Source organism: Barbus barbus, assembly GCF_936440315.1.
Source record: "Barbus barbus genome assembly, chromosome: 26".
NCBI lineage: Eukaryota > Metazoa > Chordata > Actinopteri > Cypriniformes > Cyprinidae > Barbus > Barbus barbus.
Window position 1 is genome coordinate 9,119,578 of NC_136754.1, and position 19,213 is coordinate 9,138,790.

At 36.9% G+C, this 19,213-nt stretch overlaps 3 protein-coding genes across 4 annotated transcripts; 2 read left to right on the forward strand and 1 right to left on the reverse strand.

The window, feature by feature from the left end:
- The first annotated feature begins 1,046 nt into the window (after positions 1–1,046).
- Positions 1,047–12,028, forward strand: ap1g2 (adaptor related protein complex 1 subunit gamma 2). Of its 2 annotated transcripts, XM_079379890.1 has the most exons (22): positions 1,047–1,275; positions 2,489–2,697; positions 2,902–3,026; positions 3,669–3,810; positions 3,940–4,036; positions 4,130–4,206; positions 4,287–4,382; positions 4,500–4,580; positions 4,672–4,770; positions 4,897–4,952; positions 5,700–5,813; positions 5,909–6,049; positions 6,473–6,527; positions 7,152–7,274; positions 7,489–7,578; positions 8,109–8,236; positions 8,500–8,604; positions 9,671–9,815; positions 9,907–10,039; positions 10,338–10,489; positions 11,091–11,189; positions 11,294–12,028. In XM_079379890.1, exons 2-22 carry the CDS (start codon positions 2,497–2,499, stop codon positions 11,411–11,413), a joined length of 2,379 nt encoding a protein of 792 aa, XP_079236016.1. In that variant the 5' UTR covers positions 1,047–1,275; positions 2,489–2,496; the 3' UTR covers positions 11,414–12,028. The 2 variants fall into 2 exon arrangements, with proteins under 2 accessions (XP_079236016.1, XP_079236017.1); XM_079379891.1 differs by lacking the exon at positions 7,152–7,274 and having other exon boundaries at positions 11,294–12,026.
- LOC306846475 (ubiquitin-like protein NEDD8) lies at positions 11,953–13,495 on the reverse strand. Its single transcript, XM_079379897.1, has 4 exons — positions 13,337–13,495; positions 13,122–13,169; positions 12,952–13,034; positions 11,953–12,869 (listed from the first exon to the last, which is right to left on the reverse strand). The coding sequence occupies exons 1-4, from the start codon at positions 13,352–13,354 to the stop codon at positions 12,776–12,778; spliced, it is 243 nt and encodes an 80-aa protein (XP_079236023.1). The 5' UTR covers positions 13,355–13,495; the 3' UTR covers positions 11,953–12,775.
- Positions 13,496–14,177: 682 nt separating this feature from the next.
- LOC306846473 (zona pellucida sperm-binding protein 3-like) lies at positions 14,178–16,053 on the forward strand. The gene is made up of 8 exons (XM_079379893.1): positions 14,178–14,353; positions 14,431–14,534; positions 14,625–14,716; positions 14,787–14,967; positions 15,072–15,177; positions 15,260–15,348; positions 15,446–15,849; positions 15,941–16,053. The coding sequence occupies exons 1-7, from the start codon at positions 14,231–14,233 to the stop codon at positions 15,552–15,554; spliced, it is 804 nt and encodes a 267-aa protein (XP_079236019.1). The 5' UTR covers positions 14,178–14,230; the 3' UTR covers positions 15,555–15,849; positions 15,941–16,053.
- Positions 16,054–19,213: the final 3,160 nt, after the last annotated feature.

A 19,213-nucleotide genomic window follows, 5' to 3' on the forward strand; every position in this document is an offset into this window, starting at 1 on the left:
CTTTATTTAAAAAAAAAATATTTTATAAAATAATTTTTCTTATTTAAAAAAAAATACAGATTTTAAAAACATACAGTCCCCTACAGTTTCACTAGTGGTTCGATAAACAATTTTTCTTACTACTTTTTACTTTTAGGAGTTTTTTTTCTAATGGTCACTAACTCGGTGACAAGTAACTATTGGCAGTGACTTTTTTTTTTTTTTAATTCTAAGTTGGTCTGTGCTTCAGATTTCACTTCCTAAAATATCCTATTCCAGTTTACCAAACCTATTGAATAGAACCTAATGAATACTACCTTTCAAAAGATTGGGATCAGTACGATTTTATTTTATATTTTTAAAGTAAATTAATAGCCTACTTTTATAATACAAGGATGTTGTCAAATTTAGATTTCTATTTCAAATAAATGCTGTTGAAATCCAGAATTGTTTTTCTTTTCTTTTTTTTCTTTTTTTTTCACACAAAAAACATAGTAGTAAGGAATACTACTACTACCAAATCAGGAATACTACTACTACCAAATCAGCATGACATAGAAAAAAGTTATTTTAAATTAACATTCACAATATAATTTTTTATTGCATTTTTTATTTTAAAAAAAGTCTTGATGAGCAAAAGACTAAAAACGTTACTGATTACAAAATTAAATGGTAGTGTAGGCTACTAGTAAAATTTAAATAGGTGGGCTTATCAACAACAGCCAGAAATTACATCTAAAACTCGGAAGCCCACAGTATTCAGTGACCTCATATATATACATATATATATATATATATATATATATAAAATTAATAAGTAGTATCTCATAAATAGGTTCTGAATTCTAGTTCCTGGCACTGAAAAGAAAGTAGGACTATAGTCACGATTTAAATATAAAAAATGTAGCAATAACAAATGATATATATTTATTTTATGGCAGAATAAATGTTCAGCCGGCTTGCCATACTTTGTAACATTCATTGTGTAATTTATCTTAAAAATATACGAAAAACAGTAAATAGTGTTTGGGTCCTTTAAATATTCACTGCACACAAGTATTTTTCCCATTCCAGAGCAGCTGGACGAGAATGAATGGCACACCCGGATGGCGGAAGTTGCGCTGTACTATGAGGCTTATGGAAACGTTTGTAAATGCTCTTACAGCGTAAAGTTACTCGCACAGTAAAAGACCTCGCCTGGTTACATTGCAAGGTTAAACAGAAGAGGAAGAGCGGATGAATTAGGCTCTGAGCAGCCGGCAGGCTTCGGTGTTTGAGATTACTGCGCTGCCGAAGGTAAGACGATGAGCCTGGGATCAGTAGCGCACAGAAACACAGCTTGACAACACTCGGGACCTGTACAAACTTGACCTGTGCCATCAAAAAGTGTGTCAATACTCATTTTAATCACAAACAGATGCAGTGTACCACAACGCAAGAAATGTTTACATCTTTTGCAAACGACGAGAGCGACGAGCGGCGCTAATTTATTGCCGTTTTCATGTCTTTCCTGTCGTTATCACTTGATTGTTGACGTTTTATCAGCATTTTATTGCATTTTATTTTGCTGCGAGCACAGCGTTTGTGTTTGAAGATGGTGGGTCGAGGAAAGTGTCTATATATGAACACATGGACTGCGCTGTAAATAATGTATGAAGATGGCTGTATTAGATGTCAAAACGATAATGAGATGTGGAATGCGTCTTGTTAGGAACGAACGTCACAGAGACTGAAGGCCGCGGAGCGCGTGCGGGTTGAATGTAGTCAGCATGGGAAGATCTGAAGGCAGGTGTATATTCCTCACCTGCGCCAAAGGGGAAGTAATGTGACAGGCCCAAATAATCTATAAACTACTTAGGCCTTCGAACAGTTTTTTAAAGTAATAGTGCGGACAAAAATGACTGATTTCTTGAACACAACAAGAAATTTTTGTTCATACAGTGAGATTATATAATGACCACAGGCTTTCACGCTCCAGATGTGCCATATATACATTATAAATGATTAAAAATAAATCGTTTAACCAGTAAGGATTTACTAATTTTATCAAAAGTGGCATTAAAGACATAATGTTACACATTTTTTAACTTTGTATTCATAAAATAAAAAATGTATTACGGTTTCTACAAAAATATTTGGCAGCACAATTGTTTTCAACATTGATAATAAAAAGAATTGTTTCTTGAGCATGAATTCAGCATATTAGAATGATTTCTAATCAGTGAAGTGCCAGTTTTACTGTATTTTTATCAAATAAATGCAGCCTTGCTGAGCTTAAACGACATCTTTTAAAAACTTTCAAGCCATATTTAGTTCTTTGTTTATTTAAAGTGAAGCCAGATAAGATCCACAGAGTTGCAATTAATATAAAAAAATCATTGTAGTCACGATTATGTACAGATATACAATTGAATAAAGTACCAAGCGACTGCCAATGCAAAGTCCTTGGTTTGTGCTGCTTCCTCTTTCAATTTCTATGAAACGTCTCTCTCAATCTCTCTGATTACAGATACAGTCATGAGTCCCTCAGTGCGCTTACAGGAAATGATCCGGGTCATCCGAAGTGCCCGGACACAAGGTGAGGAGAGGGGCATCATTCAAAGAGAGTGTGCGGATATCCGAGCGCAGTTTCGCCAGGGTGACAATGGAGAGCGTTCGCACAGCCTGTCAAAGCTACTCTACGTGCACATGCTGGGCTACCCTGCACACTTCGGCCAGGTGACTGTCCACGTGTGTGTGTGTGTGTGTAATTGCACTGATGGATAAAGAGGTTTTACATCTCTGATTAGGGATATATCACATTATACCACCTCATTTATGTCTTGTCTGTGCATCCTTCTCCCTCTGTACTTTATATTATGTTTTTCTTTTCACTTGTTAGATATCTTTATATGGGGATAACTTTAGTATTGACTCCTGCAGATGGAGTGTGTACGCCTGATTGCCAGCCCCAGGTACAGCGAGAAGCGGATTGGTTACCTGGGAGCCATGATGCTCCTAGATGAGAAGCAGGATGCTAGTTTACTGATTACCAACTCAATCAAGAAGTAAATATTTTACATATTTTTAAGAAGAATGCCTTTTGTAATTTATTAATATTTTTTTATTTAAATGAATAGCTTGCCCAAAAATGAAAATGTACTTATCCTCAGGCCATCCAAGATATAGATGAGTATGTTTCTTCATTAAAACCGATTTGAAGAAATTTAGCATTACATCACTTGCTCTCCAGTGGATCCTCTGCAGTGAATGGGTGCCGTCAGAATGATGGTTCAAACAGCTGATAAAAGCATCACAATAATCCACAAGTAATCCACATGACTCCAGTCCATTAATAATAATGTCTAATGAAGCAAAAAGCTTTGTGTTTGTAATAAACAAATCCATTATTATGATGTTTTTAACTTAAAACCGCTTTCTCTCTCATTCTGACGGCACCTATTCACTAAGTAATGTAATGCAAAATTTCTCTAAATCTGTTCCGATGAAGAAACAAATTCATTTAGGGCCTTTATCTTGATGGCATAAATGTGAGTAAGATTTCAGCAAATGTGAACAATCCCTTTAAATGTTTGCTTTTATATTATATAAACACATTTTCTTTTATTTATTTGATTTTTTTCTTGTGCTTTTAATGTAATTCCAGTTTTGAATCATTATTCTGACCAGCTATTTTATCTCTGTCGTAGTGACCTTTCCCACAGCAGTCAGTATGTTCAGTCTCTGGCTCTATGCACTCTGGCCTGCATGGGTTCAGCTGAGATGTGTCGAGACCTGGCACCAGAGATCGAACGGCTCCTCAGGGCCTCTACTTCTTATATCAAGAAAAAGGTCAGTTCTTGACATTTTATGTCAATAAACTTATAGTTTAAGTCATGTCATGTCAGCACCCAAACTAGCACAATCCTGCTAAATCATGTTTTTGTATCTGCGTGCTGTTGATAATGATTAATGCTTTAGGCCACGCTGTGTGCCGTTCACATAATAAGAAAGGTCCCAGAGCTTGCAGAGCTGTTTACTCCTTCAGCAAGGACTCTGCTCTCTGAGAAGAACCATGGTTAGTGTTTCTTTTTGCAAACTATGCATAAACATAAAAAGTTTGTATTACGTGCAATATGCTTTTTTAATAATTGCCTGACTGTTTCCACAGGGGTTTTGCATGGGGCTGTAGTTCTTATCACTGAATTGTGTGGGCGTAATCCTGACACTCTTGATCGGTTCCGCAAGGTAATTCAAGTGAATTTTCTCTAAAACATTTACTTTAAATTCTCAGCTATACAAACTTTTTTTTCTTCCATTTTTATTAGGCTGTTCCTGAGCTGGTTCAGATTATGAAAGGTCTTGTGACATCCAGTTATTCTCCTGAGCACAATGTAGCTGGTATCAGTGACCCTTTTCTACAGGTCTGATGGCTACAGTCAAACTCAATATCACTCTTTATTACGCTACAACATAATTTCTACATTTTATAGTAAACCCTATGAATGCTATGATTTTATTGGTCTCTTTCTGTCCCTCAGGTTCGTATTCTTAGATTACTTAGAATCCTGGGTCACAATAATGACACCGCTAGTGATGCCATGAATGACTTGTTGGCACAGGTACAGCAGAATAAACACATCCTGTGTAATGTAATTCTGTATATTTAAAGCAGAGTTTATAATGCTTGATCTTGGTGATTCTGATGCACAGGTGGCTACAAATACAGACAGCAGTAAGACTGCAGGCAGTGCTGTGTTATATGAAACCGTCCTAACTATCATGGACATCAACTCAGAGAGCGGGCTTAGGGTTGGTCACAATTCAATTTAATACAATTTCATATTCAATTTTATGTTGATTTAAACGGGAGCACTGACTGGTGTTTCTATAGTTTATTTCAGGTCTTTAAATGCATCTAATTTTTGTCTTTTTAAGGTGCTAGCTGTAAATATTCTTGGCAGATTTCTACTTAATAATGACAGGAATATTCGGTAAGTTTCTACTTTATTTTAATGCTTTAATATTGAAAAGAATTACAATGTTAAATCTTAATTAAAGTAGATTTAACAATTTTATTTTAGAATTTAACGCCACATACATATTTTGGTTCACTACTGCTGTGAACCGATTGTACATTCTTGTGATGTTTGAGTTTGATGTATGTAGAGGCAAAAGGTTAGTCAAGATTTTTATTTATTTATTTATTTTTAAAGAAATTACTTTTCAGCAATGATGCTTTAAATTGATAAAAAGTGAGAGTAAAAACATTTGTAGACAGTAAAGACATTTATATTTCAAGTTTTATATTTATATTCAAGTTCTTGATACATTTCTATTTATCAGCAAATACTGAAAAAAAAAAACTGTTTTATTTTTGATCAAATAAATGCAGCCTTGGAGAGCATAATAGATTTCTTTCAACAACATTAAAAACTCTCATTGACCCCAAACTTTTGAACAGTAGTGCATCTTCAGTTTTAGTCAGTGTTATTTTGGAATAAGTGCAGATCTATTTCAGAATTTTTATGTAATGATTAAAATCAATTTTGGGTGCCTGTAGTTCACATAGACGTATGTGCACTGCAGTTGCTTTAGATAAAAGATTACATGTTTTTTATATTTCAGATATAATGCAAGTAGAATGTAAATTTAGAGCAGGAAATATAAATTGTAAATTCATTTTCACAACCCTCACTACAGTACACTCTCATTTTTTTTTCTCCTCTCATCCATTACAGCTACATTTCAATGACATCTCTCCAGAAGATTGTACAGACGGACCACAATGCAGTGCAGCGGCACAGAGGCACCATTGTGGACTGTCTGAAAGATCAAGACACCTCAGTGAAACGGTACTGTAAGTTCTAAAAAGTGAAGATGCATAGAAATTACAGCGATACAAATGGTCGTGTAATTAGTTATTCATTCTGCTCTTTTTCTTTTGCAGTCGTGCATTGGAACTGTCACTTGCCCTTGTGTCTGCCGTGAACGTTCGCTCAATGATGAAAGAGCTCCTCATTTTTCTTTCAGTCTGTCCCCCAGAGCTTCGATCTCAAACCGCTTCTGGCATCTTCAGCGCTGCTGAAAGGTATCGTCAGTCCTTTGTACTTCATATCTACCTGTTAGTTTCATTCATTATGTCTATGTGTCTGACTCAGCCCTGTTCATTTGTCAATGTTTCTCTCCTATTGAACACTCACATCTGAGCAAGCACCTCTCATACATTTGCTCTCATATAGGACAATGTCCAGTGAGTTGGTTTCTGTAAGGCATGCCTACGTTTAATGCACATTTCCATCATTTGATTAACTAGCAGTGTCAGTGTAAGCTAATTAAAATTTATAAGCTCAGTCTTTGCTACATCGTAACGTTCAGCTCACTAACCACTGGTCTGCCCATTCTAAAACACATAGTGCCGATGTATTGCTTTTTTTGTGTTCTGTATTAACTTGTCTATTTTTGTGTATGTGGCACAGGCGATGAATAGCACTTGTCTTTGTGTCTTGGTCAGGTATTCCCCTTCGAAGCGCTGGCACATCGATACCATCCTGCATGTACTCACCAAGGTAAATAGCCACTGCAACACAACCAAACCAGTTTCTTTACAACGAAAGTCAACCCATTCACAAATAAACAATGACGTTCAGTCTGTAAACACCATAGTGTTTAATAACTGTCATAATTTAGTCATTCATTTCAGCACTGTATTATTTTCTTGGGCACAATGTTAACTAACATTTCCGTACAATGAAAGTAAATGGTAATTTTTAAATGCCAAGATGCAAAAAAGATAAGATGGTAAAATCTCCTGAAACTCACTTTCATGTTTCTCAGAAAATGTACGTAGCCTCGCACATAACATGCAGACAAAAGGTTATTTGTCATAGCCACAAATCAGGAAATAGTTACCACAAATTAAGAATTTCGTGGCCACGAATTAAAAAATTTGTTCCCATGACTTATTAATTAGCTCCCTTGTTTTATTAAACTATGGGCACATTTTACTAATTCAACAGAAACTAATTAATACATGATTTACCAAAACAAGGGAACAAATTAGTACAGTGTGTCCACGGTTTAATTAAAACAAGGGAACGTTGTCGGAGTCATATTTAGGGCTCTATAAAAATCAGTTTGAACAACATGAGAGAATCAATCATTTAAATTTAAGTGATGTACACCTCTCTCAGGCAGGGGGGGATATAAGAGATGAGACTGTGCCCAACCTAATCCAACTCATCACAACTGCATCTGAGCTCCACTGTTACACTGTTCACAAACTCTATAGAGCACTTATAAAAGATATTGCACAGGTAAGGATATGTTTCTTTGCTTATAAGTCTGTAAACAATGTGTGGTTTGACCATTGAGCATATCTGGGCCATGAATACAGCATTTTTAGGATGTTGAATTTCACTATTTTGAATGCAAGAATATGTCCTGTTTGAAAAGTCCTTTTTTCAAGCATTTTGATTTATATGTGCCCTTTGTAAGTGCTTGTGTGTAATAGACAGTTTATCTTCATAGCAATCCTTGGTCCAAGTTGCGTGCTGGTGTATAGGAGAGTATGGAGACCTGCTGCTGAAGGGCGAGTGTGAGGAGATTGAGCCTGTGCAGGTAAACCGAAATGAAGATTAGATAGAAAAGTACATAGAAAGCATTTGTGGAACACCAGTCAGTGTCAGAATAGAATCAGAATGAATCTGGTAGATAAATCGATACATATAGTGTTGTTTGTCACTTACGGAAAATAATTAAAAAATGACCATAGTAGTGCCAAGTTGTTCTCATTTTGAGTTATGTTGAGTATCATGTAAATAAATACCAATGTACATGAATATGCTAGTTATTGTGGTAGGGCTGAGGGTTGCATGCTTTACTTCTGCATGTAAAGTTTAATAGTAACTATTAGTTTGTCAGCAAGATAAACCCCATCTGAGAAGTTGTCTCACAAACCTATTTAATTATAATAATTTATCCTTGAAATTAACCAGTCAGATTTAAAAAAAAAAAAAAAAAATTTTGTAGTTTTGCATTTCTTAGACTATAGTATGAAAGTACTAATATCTGATGCCACTCCTGTACCACCACAGTACTTGTTTTGTAAGGGCCAGCTAAATTGAGTTTTGGGCCTTTCCTGTCGCTAGGTTACTGAGGATGACGTCCTGGATGCCTTGGAAACAGTTCTACAGTCTCACATGTCTTCGCCGGCAACCAGAGGCTTCGCACTCACTGCTACCATGAAGCTGAGCACTCGTATCACAGACAATGTCGAGTGAGACACGCTTTTGTGAAATACTGGCTCGCAGGGGTGCCGCTATGGTTTCTGGGCCCCCTGGATATCATTGACTCAACCCCCCTCCCACCGCAATCGCGTGTAGCCCTGGTGTATAGCTAAAAAAAAAATTAATATGGGTTGAAAACTGTTATGTATCGAATACGTACATTACTAGGAACAAATCACTCACAGAAACATGTTATTTGTGCTTTGTGTAGATTCTGTAGTCTGACCTACATCTTTGTTTTTCTCTCAATCAGCCGAATCAGAAGTATTGTCAGTATTTACGGCAGCTGCATTGACTTGGAACTTCAGCAGAGAGCAGTTGAATATAATGCACTCTTCAAGAAATATGATCACATGAGGTACCGCTGTGTGTTTTCATAGTGTATTATTGTTTATTAAAAATCATTAGGGATGCACGATATTATCGGACTGATATCGAAATCGGCCGATAATGACTTTAAATGTAAATATCGGCATCGGCCTGACATGCAAAATTATGCCGATATGTCTTGCCGATAAGGGGAAGGGGTTAACTCGCATGTGCTCAGGGTGTGCTAGCGATTAGATCAGGCTCATTCTTGAAGCAAAGTTGTCTGAATGATGAATAGATTGACTGTTTTGGATCGCTGTATTTAATGTGTGAAGGCATGTACAGAATGACGCGTTCGTTATAGCACAAGCAGGAGCAGCAGTGACAGCCTCCCCCAGGTCCTAATGCCCATTCGGTAAGGAGTTTTAATCTGTAGGGGGCGCTGTTGGCCTACTTCTAATTAAATTCAAAGTAAAATAGCCTACACAAATAACATTTAGACTGTTTCTGATTAAATAAAGCAGTAATTGATGTAATAAAATAAGTATGTTTTGATTTAATGGTCAGAAGCTATAGCTTACATGAAAAAAACAAATCACAAACATGACCCTTGTAAATTAAATAATTTTATATATACTGATTTATTCATTAATGTGTAACGTTTTATTTTTTAAACAAATCATGAGCTCTAAAAGATTTTCAGAATTTTTACAACTCTTTTGTTTTAGACCATCTACAAATGTTAAATCTTAAAATAAAATATTAGGGTTAACTGCATCTTTCTGGGGGGAAAAATGCAGCGATTGATATAGTTGATTTATATTTATTTTCAAAGCTTCAATGTACTGTTAAAAAACCTTTTATTTTTTTATTTCATTCTAATAAATAAGTTATTGTTAAAAACTAGCCAAAATTAATAACATTTTGCTTATAATTTCTGCACAGGAGAGACTTGTTGTTTCCAAACAAAAGGAAATATATCGGTATCGGCATCGATATCGGCCAAAATGAGTTGAAAAATATCGGCATATCGAATATCGGCAGAATTCCAATATCGTGTATCCCTAAAAATCATCATGCATGAATGGTGCTGCTCTTCATTGTCTTCCTCTCAGAGCTGCGGTATTGGAGAGAATGCCTGTGATGGACAAGAACTCACCAGGCCACACTAATGGAGACACATCAGCAGAGATTAAAGAGCCTAACACATCCAAACCCAAACCAGTTGAAGCAGGTTTGCTCTTAGAACCAGCAAGCCAGGTAATAATTACAGGATATTATATTTGGACATAGAACTGATAAACAATAGTTAAATTTTTTTTTTTTTTTTTTGTATTTACACTTCTGTTAGGTGTGTGACCTTTTGGATCTCTTGGGTGGGACAGACACACCTCTTCAGCCCAGCCCTGCCCCAACCAGCACTCCAACAACTACCTCTAGTGCAGATCTTCTCGACCTGCTGGGAGGACTGGAGCCGACACCAGGTGAGAACATGGATACCTGAACAACTCGTCATTCATCCTGCTCCATTTGACCTATTTTTCCTGAAAGATATACATGTTTGTGTTCATAAAGATAAAAAAAAAACAGCAAGAATGCATTAAATTGATAAAAATGGCACTAAAGAAGACATTTACAGTGGTACAAAACATTTCTATTTCAAATAAATGCTGTTTGTTTGAACTTTCTCTTAATCAGAGAATCCCGGAAAAAATGTATCATGGTTTCCACAAAAATATTAAGCATAAATGCAGAAACATTGCTGTGTTTATGTGCATGTAGTTCCCACGGTGTCAGTCTACGAGAAGAATGGATTGAGCCTGAAGATCCAATGTGACAAACAAACAGAAACCGAGGTCATGGTCAACCTTATTGCCTCTAACTCTACTCAGAATGACATCACCAACTTCAATCTTCAAGCAGCAGTACCAAAGGTCTGTACCCGCTCCATTTTTAAACTTGGCTCTGTTCATGCTGCACTCTGGAATCCAAATGATTGAAGTAGTTTATATTCTGTACTCGAGAGTTTTGGTTCCGTTCTGTGTAGATTAATTGCTATTTTGATGTAATGTGGTTCTCCACTACATGTACATTAAATTTCACAATAAATAAGTTTCAAATACCTTTAATTTGATAATTTATGCCATTTATTAAAATGAAGTACCTGTTATTGTCCAGTTACCTTCAGTTGAATGCATTATAGCTTTGAAGATTTTTTTTTGTTAAAAACCCACTATTTTTATGACTTAAGATGATTTTTTTTTATAAGATTTTTATTATCCTTTGAAAAATTAGTCACTTATTTGATTAATTATTTTTAATTTGCTTTAAATATTTGCCTTTAACATACAAACACCCTGTAAAATGCTTAATGTTTTGTGTAAAGCAGGCCTTACTATTTCTATTTTATTTAATTTCTCACAAAATAAATATTTTAATAAATCTATTTACACATTTAACTTGAGAAAGAAATGATATAATTCAGAAGCATTTGGATGCTGTCATCTCTTAAAACAATAATATATCCCCCTTTAGAGTGTTCAGCTGCAAATGAAGGCTCCGAGTGGTAATGTGATTCCAGCACATGGCCTTGGTCAAGTCACACAGACTGTTTTACTTAACAACCCTAACAAGGCAAGTCCACCCTGCTTTAGTTTTGTGCAGCTGTCTTTCTAAACTTATCAGCACTATTTATGCACAAGCTTGACTATACTTTTATATCCCCCCACCCCCTACAGGTCAGCCTTAAGATGCGGATCCGTGTATCTTACTCAAATCAGGGTGCAATGCATCAGGACACCGTACAAATTGACTCCTTTCCTAGCGCAGCCTGTCAGCCATCAATCAGCCCTTTGTGATAGACCTACACGTGTCCAGAATCTCCATGACCTTTCCTATTAAGATGGAGATCGATGGAAATGGGCAGCTGTCTGTCAACCTCTCTATAATGGACTAAATGCTGTCCCAGCACAGATTTGATACGACAGGTTTTAATGAAGTGCTATCTTGGTTTGAATTGTCTGGAACAAAGTGTGGTTTCTTCTGCTGTCATTACTGCACAAGATTAAACAATCTAACGTACACTGTCATTGGATAAGATCCTTTGTGCACGGTCACTAAATAAGTTGAACTTGACTTACTGATATCCTTCATGTGTACCTCCATAACGGATTATTCAGATACTTTCTGGGAATGAACAACACGAGCTGTGAGGTCAGTTGAGCTCCAATTGCCTTACTGTTATCAAAGCCTTTCTCTTCATCATTTTTGTTCCTTTATCTTTTCCTCTCAAAGTCTCAGGATATTCCTAGAGCACAACTATATCATTGTTGACAGTGAATGTGACCTTACCGTCTCACATATTTACAATGTCCGATTCATAATTCTCAACCTCATTGTGTGTGTAAAACCAGATATCCATTGTTTATTCTTCTTTCATTCAAATAAAATACAATAAATCATATATACTGTATAATGCACTGCATTCAAGAAATGAGTTTAAGGAAGATGATGGTTTAGTCAGCATCTCTTTTAGGACACATCTTTTATTGTATGTTAAAGAGCCAGTGTCATTACGGTTATTATACTATAAACACTTTTTCCATGAAATAACTTCAGCTGAAATAAAATATAAAAATTAAAATTAAACTTAATTTGAACCAGTCGCCATAGCAACATTTCTTTATTTTGTTGAACTTGATGAATATGAAAATATAAAAAAACTAAACCAATACAACAAAAATGAAAATATATTTAAATTTTAATAAAAAGCACAATACTAAAATAAAACTGTCAAGATCTGGATGAGGAGAATGAGTTGTTTTTTTTTTTTTTAAAGCAAGATAATGCCAACTAATTTTCTTTATGAGCCCTTATAAGGGAGCAGTTACACCTTAAAATTTAGGCAAATGTGTTTTTAAGTGCACAATGTTATACAATATATAGTCATATACTGCAGACTGAAAAGTGCAGAAACAAACTCAAATTTAGGTTGTAAGTGTTCAGAATGCATCTGCGTGTGTTAACTCAATCCCAAGCAGCTGTGATCATGCTAATATGATTCAGCCAGTAATTTATGCAAAGCCAAATGTCCACTTTTGGCTTTAACCACCAGAGCCTCCTGGCAAATCTGCTGTTTTGACATACATGATAACACAGGTTTCTACTATTTACAGTCTTTACAGAATAGATTAGAGGAAAGACACTGGCTGACTGCAGGGCTAGTGCAGGTTTTGCCCTCCTCGGAGAGCAAGAACTAAATGCAGGACAGATCCTCCCTGGATCTTGTAGTCAGCAGCAGTCTTCTCATCATTCCTGAAATAAAGAAAGACAGGAGAGAATGATTTTTGCCCCTCAATAGTTGAATTCAAACTGACGTATTAATGGGGAGCTTTACATTTGTTTTCCGCTATAAATGAGTCTTTGCTGTTGTGGTGGGATCCCCTCCTTTTCTTCCACCCTCTCTTTGATTCTCTCCACCTTGTTGGAAAAAGAGAAAAACATTAATTTCCAAATACTTCCGAAGATAAAGAAATACGATCCACATTTTTGGCACAACAAGCATACCTTGTCTGTAGGCTCGATGTCAATTTCTATTTCTTTGCCCGTGAGTGTCTGAACCACGATACAAAAATTATTTATGATACACCTCAATCACTCAACTACTAATGCAAGACATTATTCTTCACTCTGACAAGTCGATTAAGCTTCCATTAAAACATCATTAACGCTGTTAATACTGGACAGAATAAACTCATAGCGGCAGCGACAAAATCACTTACCTTAACTTTAATCAACATATTGATGGCTGTATTTTATCTCATACACATTAAACAGAAACTAGATTATATATATATATATATTAACACTAGTTGTTAAAACCGAATGCAAATGAACCGGCTAAAACGTTTCTACAGGGGGGAAACTCCCACACTTCCTGTGTATCCGAAATAAATTCCGGGTGTTTTGGTAGAACGCGACGGTTCTGTTTTCCGGCGTCCTGTTAGATCCCATAAAACCATGCCAAATTGATATAAAATTGTGGATTGCTAAAAAAAAATACTTATAATCCGATTATAGACAAATACAGACAAATATACAGGTTTCTATTGGTTAGTAGATACTGTAATCTTAGTAAACTTTTTTTTCTTCTTTTTCTTTTTTCCTCCCCAGTGCCAACTGTTACAAATTACTGATTAGACCTAGTAGCGTCTCATTGGGCTTGGACTACCTCATCATGAATTACCTATGGCTAGGGTTTTTGTTTTTTGCAGTTGCCACACCATTTGAAGTGTCTGAAGATAGTCATAATGGTAATGTTTATTATGGCACAAAAATATATGATGCATTATAAATTCTCAAGAAGTTAAACCAGCATTTAAAAGAACACAGCTTTAGCTGGTAGTTGTGTTTGGGAACAGAGCAGTTGATCATTAGCTGGTTAACCAAACTCAGTGCTTTAAAGGCAAGTAGATGGTTAGTTTATTGATAATTATCTGCTTTGAAACCAGCTTCTAAACAGAGATAGTTGGGTTTGGGTTGGCTTTTTGAGGAGTTATACCATTTTTTTCAGCTTTCAGGCACACATGAGTACTCCCTCTCTCCCTTTTTCTTTAGATATCCAAATTACATGTGAGGAGCTTTCCATCCATGTTAAGTGGAAAGTGGACAAATTGATGACTGGAAATCCTACTCGTCTTTTCCTGGGTAGCTGCCTTCCTTCACACTTCTCAAATCTGTCAAATGGAGCAGTTGCAGACTTTTACTATGGATTTAATGATTGTGGCTTCAGGCGAATGGTAAGTTTGACTTCACTAATCGCTGAATCCTGAAAATATGGTGAATTTTTTTTTTAAAAATTCTCCCTTCCAATTAGGGAACATGGAAATACTTGGTGTATGAGAACAAGCTAAACTACAGGCCATTGCCAAAGCCCCACCCTCCTTCTTTCAGCTATCCGGTTAAATGTGTGTATGACAGGTAAATGCAACTAGGTACTCAAGTCTTCACCAGGGCTCTCAACCCCAGATCATTCCCATTAATGTACAGTAATTTAAATTGTGTTATCAGGCCGAAGGGTTGGACTCCGGCCTTCCAGAGCTCTTCTGCTGGTTTTATTCAAGGTCATGGAGAACTGGCCTTTCACATGGCAATTCTCAATTGTAAGCAGGAAAATCTACTGATTCTCTTGGTCTTGTTATAACAATAACTTGCATGTAATATTCCCTCCAGATAACTTAAGTGGCCCTGCAGAATCCAATGTCTTTCCACTGGGATCTTTTGTTCCGATTTGGGCTGGTGTTAACCAGCAAGCCCATCAGCCTCTGCTGCTGCTTCTGGAGGAATGTGTAGCCTCCACAACATTTGAAATCTACCCAGATACTCTTACATACCCACTCATTACCAACAAAGGGTGTGTACATTTATGATTATTTGAAATGTATATTAGTCAGCACATTATTTTATTCAATTCAGTGGCCATGTTTCTATAATTGACTTGATATGAACCCATCATAGGTGTCTCGTGGATGGTAAGAAGAGCTTTTCCAAGTTTTTGCCAAGGGATCACTCCTCCTCGATTATTCTTAACCTTCAAGCTTTCAGATTCGCTGTGGGACAAGAGGTGAGGGAGTGCCTTCAGAGGAAAATGGCAAGTTGTTAAACATCTGAATTTGTTGCAGCCTGTTTTTGTTTTTTTTCTGCAGGTCTACATCCATTGCAAATTAATTGCATGGGACCCTGACAACCTCAACGAAGCAAAGAAGGCCTGCAATTATAATAAAGCCACAGGAGAGTAAGTGTAAACTTGATTTGTACTTGGACTAAATAATGAAGAAGTTTAAGTCGATATGATTTGATGGAAAATATCATATAATGCTGCTTCCTAAAAGGTGGGAGCTTTTAGACGACCCATTCCAGAGTTCTCTTTGTCAGTGCTGTGATTCAACATGTCAAGGCCGTGGAAAGAGGGACACAGATTCTGGTAAATTAAAAGGATAATGCCAAAAAACTGATGTTAAATATGGCAAAGACTGGAATATGGGTTTATGTTAACATGTAATGTGTCTGGATTACAGCACCTCAAGGACTGGTACTAAAGTCAGTGTTGGGACCTTTGACATTTACAGAAGTTTCACCCTGATGTTACTCCATGCCATCCTTTGTCTTTTGTAATTGTTATTAGATTTTTTTTTTTTTAATATTGTCTTATGATAGTATTATGTTATGCATATTGTGGTTTGTTTTTCCTCCTTGCTAGGAGTGTCTGTCTAGTGATGCAATGGATGACTGACAGGTCAGTGGAGTGTACTCTGTACATTTATATTCTTGTAATAAATCACCAGTGTTGGAATAACTTTTTTTTTTTTTTTTTCTTTTTCTTTTAGGTGCTGAATTCCTGATCGGAGAGAGTGATTGGGAGTGGCCCAAGAAGTCATCTGATTTTTTTCAGTCATGACTGCTCCATCTTTTATACGTTCAATAAAGGTCTATGAAATATTCTTTGAGTCTATTATTTGAAACTTTCTTGCTGTGATCACTTCCTCTAAAATAAGAAGTGTCAACTCTGTTGTGTCTACGGATGGCTCATAAATTGGCTCAATATTTCCTTCAGATATATTAAAGTGAAGTGACATACTGCCAAGTATGGTGACCCATACTCGGAATTTGTGCTCACACATAGCAGTGAACACACACACACACACCCGGAGCAGTGGGCAGCCATTTTATGGGGAGCAGTTGGGGGTTCGGTGCCTTGCTCAGGGGCACCTCAGTCGTGGTATTGAGGGTGGAGAGAGCGCTGGACATTCACTCCCCCCACCTACAATTCCTGCCGGCCGGAGACTCGAACCCGCAACCTTTGGATTACAAGTCCGACTCTCTAACCATTAGGCCACGACTTCCCCAGTCCCCAGGAATAAAGTGATTATTCCTAAGTAAGGGAGCAGGTTAGAATGCATTGTGGAAAATGAGTACATTCAAATTCCTTCAGAAACTTGGAAATCTGATTTATATAAAATGAAAATCTCAGCTCGGGTGTGAAATGGTATTCACCGACCCTACACTCATAAAAACAGTATATTTAGTAATGCTACCCGGGAGTGATTACTTTAGGAAGTAATGGTGTTAAAGAGTTATTTTTGTAAAAGTTGCCAGAACTGTCATAATGTAAGGGGGTTGATTCTAATTAAATTTGCATGTTGCAAAAATCCTTAACTTGTTGTTCAAATAAATTCACAAACTAGCAGGATAAAATTAAACGTATCCAATAAAAAGTTATTCCAGTTTACATGTGTATTATGCCACATAATACAACATAATGTTGCACTAATCTCTTCTTGATCTCTATACTAGAAATATTTGTCGCATTTTATGTGATCAGAGTTGGACCATTAGCAGCTGATGCTCATTAAGCTCATTGGAACAATGCATTTCAGATGTGAATCCTTTAATCAGGTTAGCTAGCAGCCAAAGCGTATAAGTATTTCCTTGAAGTATGCTACAGCATGTTGTCAGAATGCCTTCCTTTTTGCTATTTGTGTTTTCAACTCTGGCTGTGTTCTTAGTGGCACAAGCAGGTAAAGTGAGGCTTATATCAGATAGAGTATTACAACAGAGCTGAATTTTTTTACACGCTGATTGTAAGTCTGTCTCCAAATTCACTTTACTTCAGCAGTCACTGTGGATTGCGGCAAAAACTCTGTCTCTGTACGATGGATTGACGTAAACTCTCAAGTGGACCCATCTCTACTCCGCCTGGGCAACTGTCCTCCAACCCAGATTTCAGTAAATCCTCAAGGGTCCGAGGCAGTGTTCAGTGCTGAGTTTTTGACATGTAATATTAGGAGGCTGGTGAGTTTGGTGAAGAATTTCACTGTTACTACTTGTTAGTAATGGTAACTGATTTACCATCTGATTTACTCTGGTTTGGAAGTATGAACCACTGAGGCATTGGTTAATAACGCTTTCCTATGATGAACAAAGGGGTACTTAAAGGGAATTCTTTGGGCCATGTTCAACTCTTAAAACTTCGCGTTGTTGGAGACATTTTGTAGATTGAATAAGACCTGGTTAGATGTTACTGAGATTGGTTTATTTGATCGCTGTGAAAAGTAACACCGCTTGTTCATGTTGGATTCAGTAGTGTTCTAGATCACAAAAGATGGTGTTTATAATTTAATGCATTCAAATGGCAATCGAGTATAGAAAAGTATTAATCTCTCCTCAATCTCTTTGCTTTCATAGGTGACAACTAATGAGATCATATTTGAGACTGAGATCACTGCTCCCACATTGTCAAAAGCAACACCAATTTATTACCCTGTAGCCTGTGCATATGAAAGGTGACATCTTGGTTTATTAATGTATCTGAAAACCCTCCATTTTAATGGCATATTGCTGCTTGAAGGGCTTTTATGATTAATGCCGATCGAAACCGCTGCCTTTCAGGGAAGAAGACTGGGCTCCTCCTTTGTATGATCCTCTGCTGTTTCATACACAGGGCCAGGGAGATCTGGCATTTCGTATGGCTCTCATGAATGGTAACTTTGTAATGAGACGTTCTTGATGATTTGAATACAATGGTCTTATAACTTTCTCTTTGTAGATGACTTCAGTGGTGTGGCCACTACCACAACCTTCTCACTAGGCTCAATGATCCCAGTTGCTGCCTCAGTCACCCAGCAGAACCATCAGCCATTAATACTGCTGCTGGATGAATGTTTGGCTTCCACAACACCAGAATTGACTCCAGATTCTCGTGTTTACCCTCTCGTTACCAATAAGGGGTATGTATGTATGTAGACAAGATGTGCCCTTTCTGAAGCCAAAAAAGTGTTCATGTGATTGGCAGTGTTCTTAATACCCTTTAAAACTGATTACAATGTTTTTTGTTTTTTTTAAGGTGTCTCGTAGACAGTAAATATACAAACTCCAGGTTTCTGCCAAGAGATCAGTTGTCAGAGATCAGGCTGAATTTTCAAGCTTTCAAGTTTGCCACTGGAGAAGATGCAAGTTCACTTGGTTTTCCTTATTTAGTCATTTATTTGTTGAAGTGTTTGTTTGGACTTATTTTGCATCATCCTCAGGTCTACCTGCACTGCAGGCTTGTGGCATGGGAACCAAGGGACCTGGATAGTGGCAATAAAGCTTGTCAATATGACCGGACCAGCTCACGGTATAATTAAAAGTCTAATGCCTCTTGTGGAACTTATGAATAGGCTCTTTCTCTTTTTACAGATGGGTGCTGGTTGATGATCCATCCCAGAGTTCTCTCTGCAGCTGCTGTGACACTAACTGCCAAGGAAGAAAGAAAAGAGGAACAACAGCAGGTCACGGTTCCCTATTTTTGCTTCCCATTTTTACATTACTTTGCCAAAGTAATATAGGTGCCATTTCATGAGTCCATGTGACGAGTCATTGAGTTATTTTTATTTTTTTTACTACTGGACATGAATTGCTGACTGTATGATCTACAGGTTCCACATCTGTAAATTCTGTTATTGGGCCTCTGGTTATCATTTAAAACTGAGGACTGGATCATGCCTTGATGGATTTGATGAGGTTTGACATTTTGTCGTTTTATATTTTATATTGTGCTTTTGTGACCACTATTCAATGTTGCATTATTTCCAAAAGATGGGGAGCCTCCAAGCTACTGG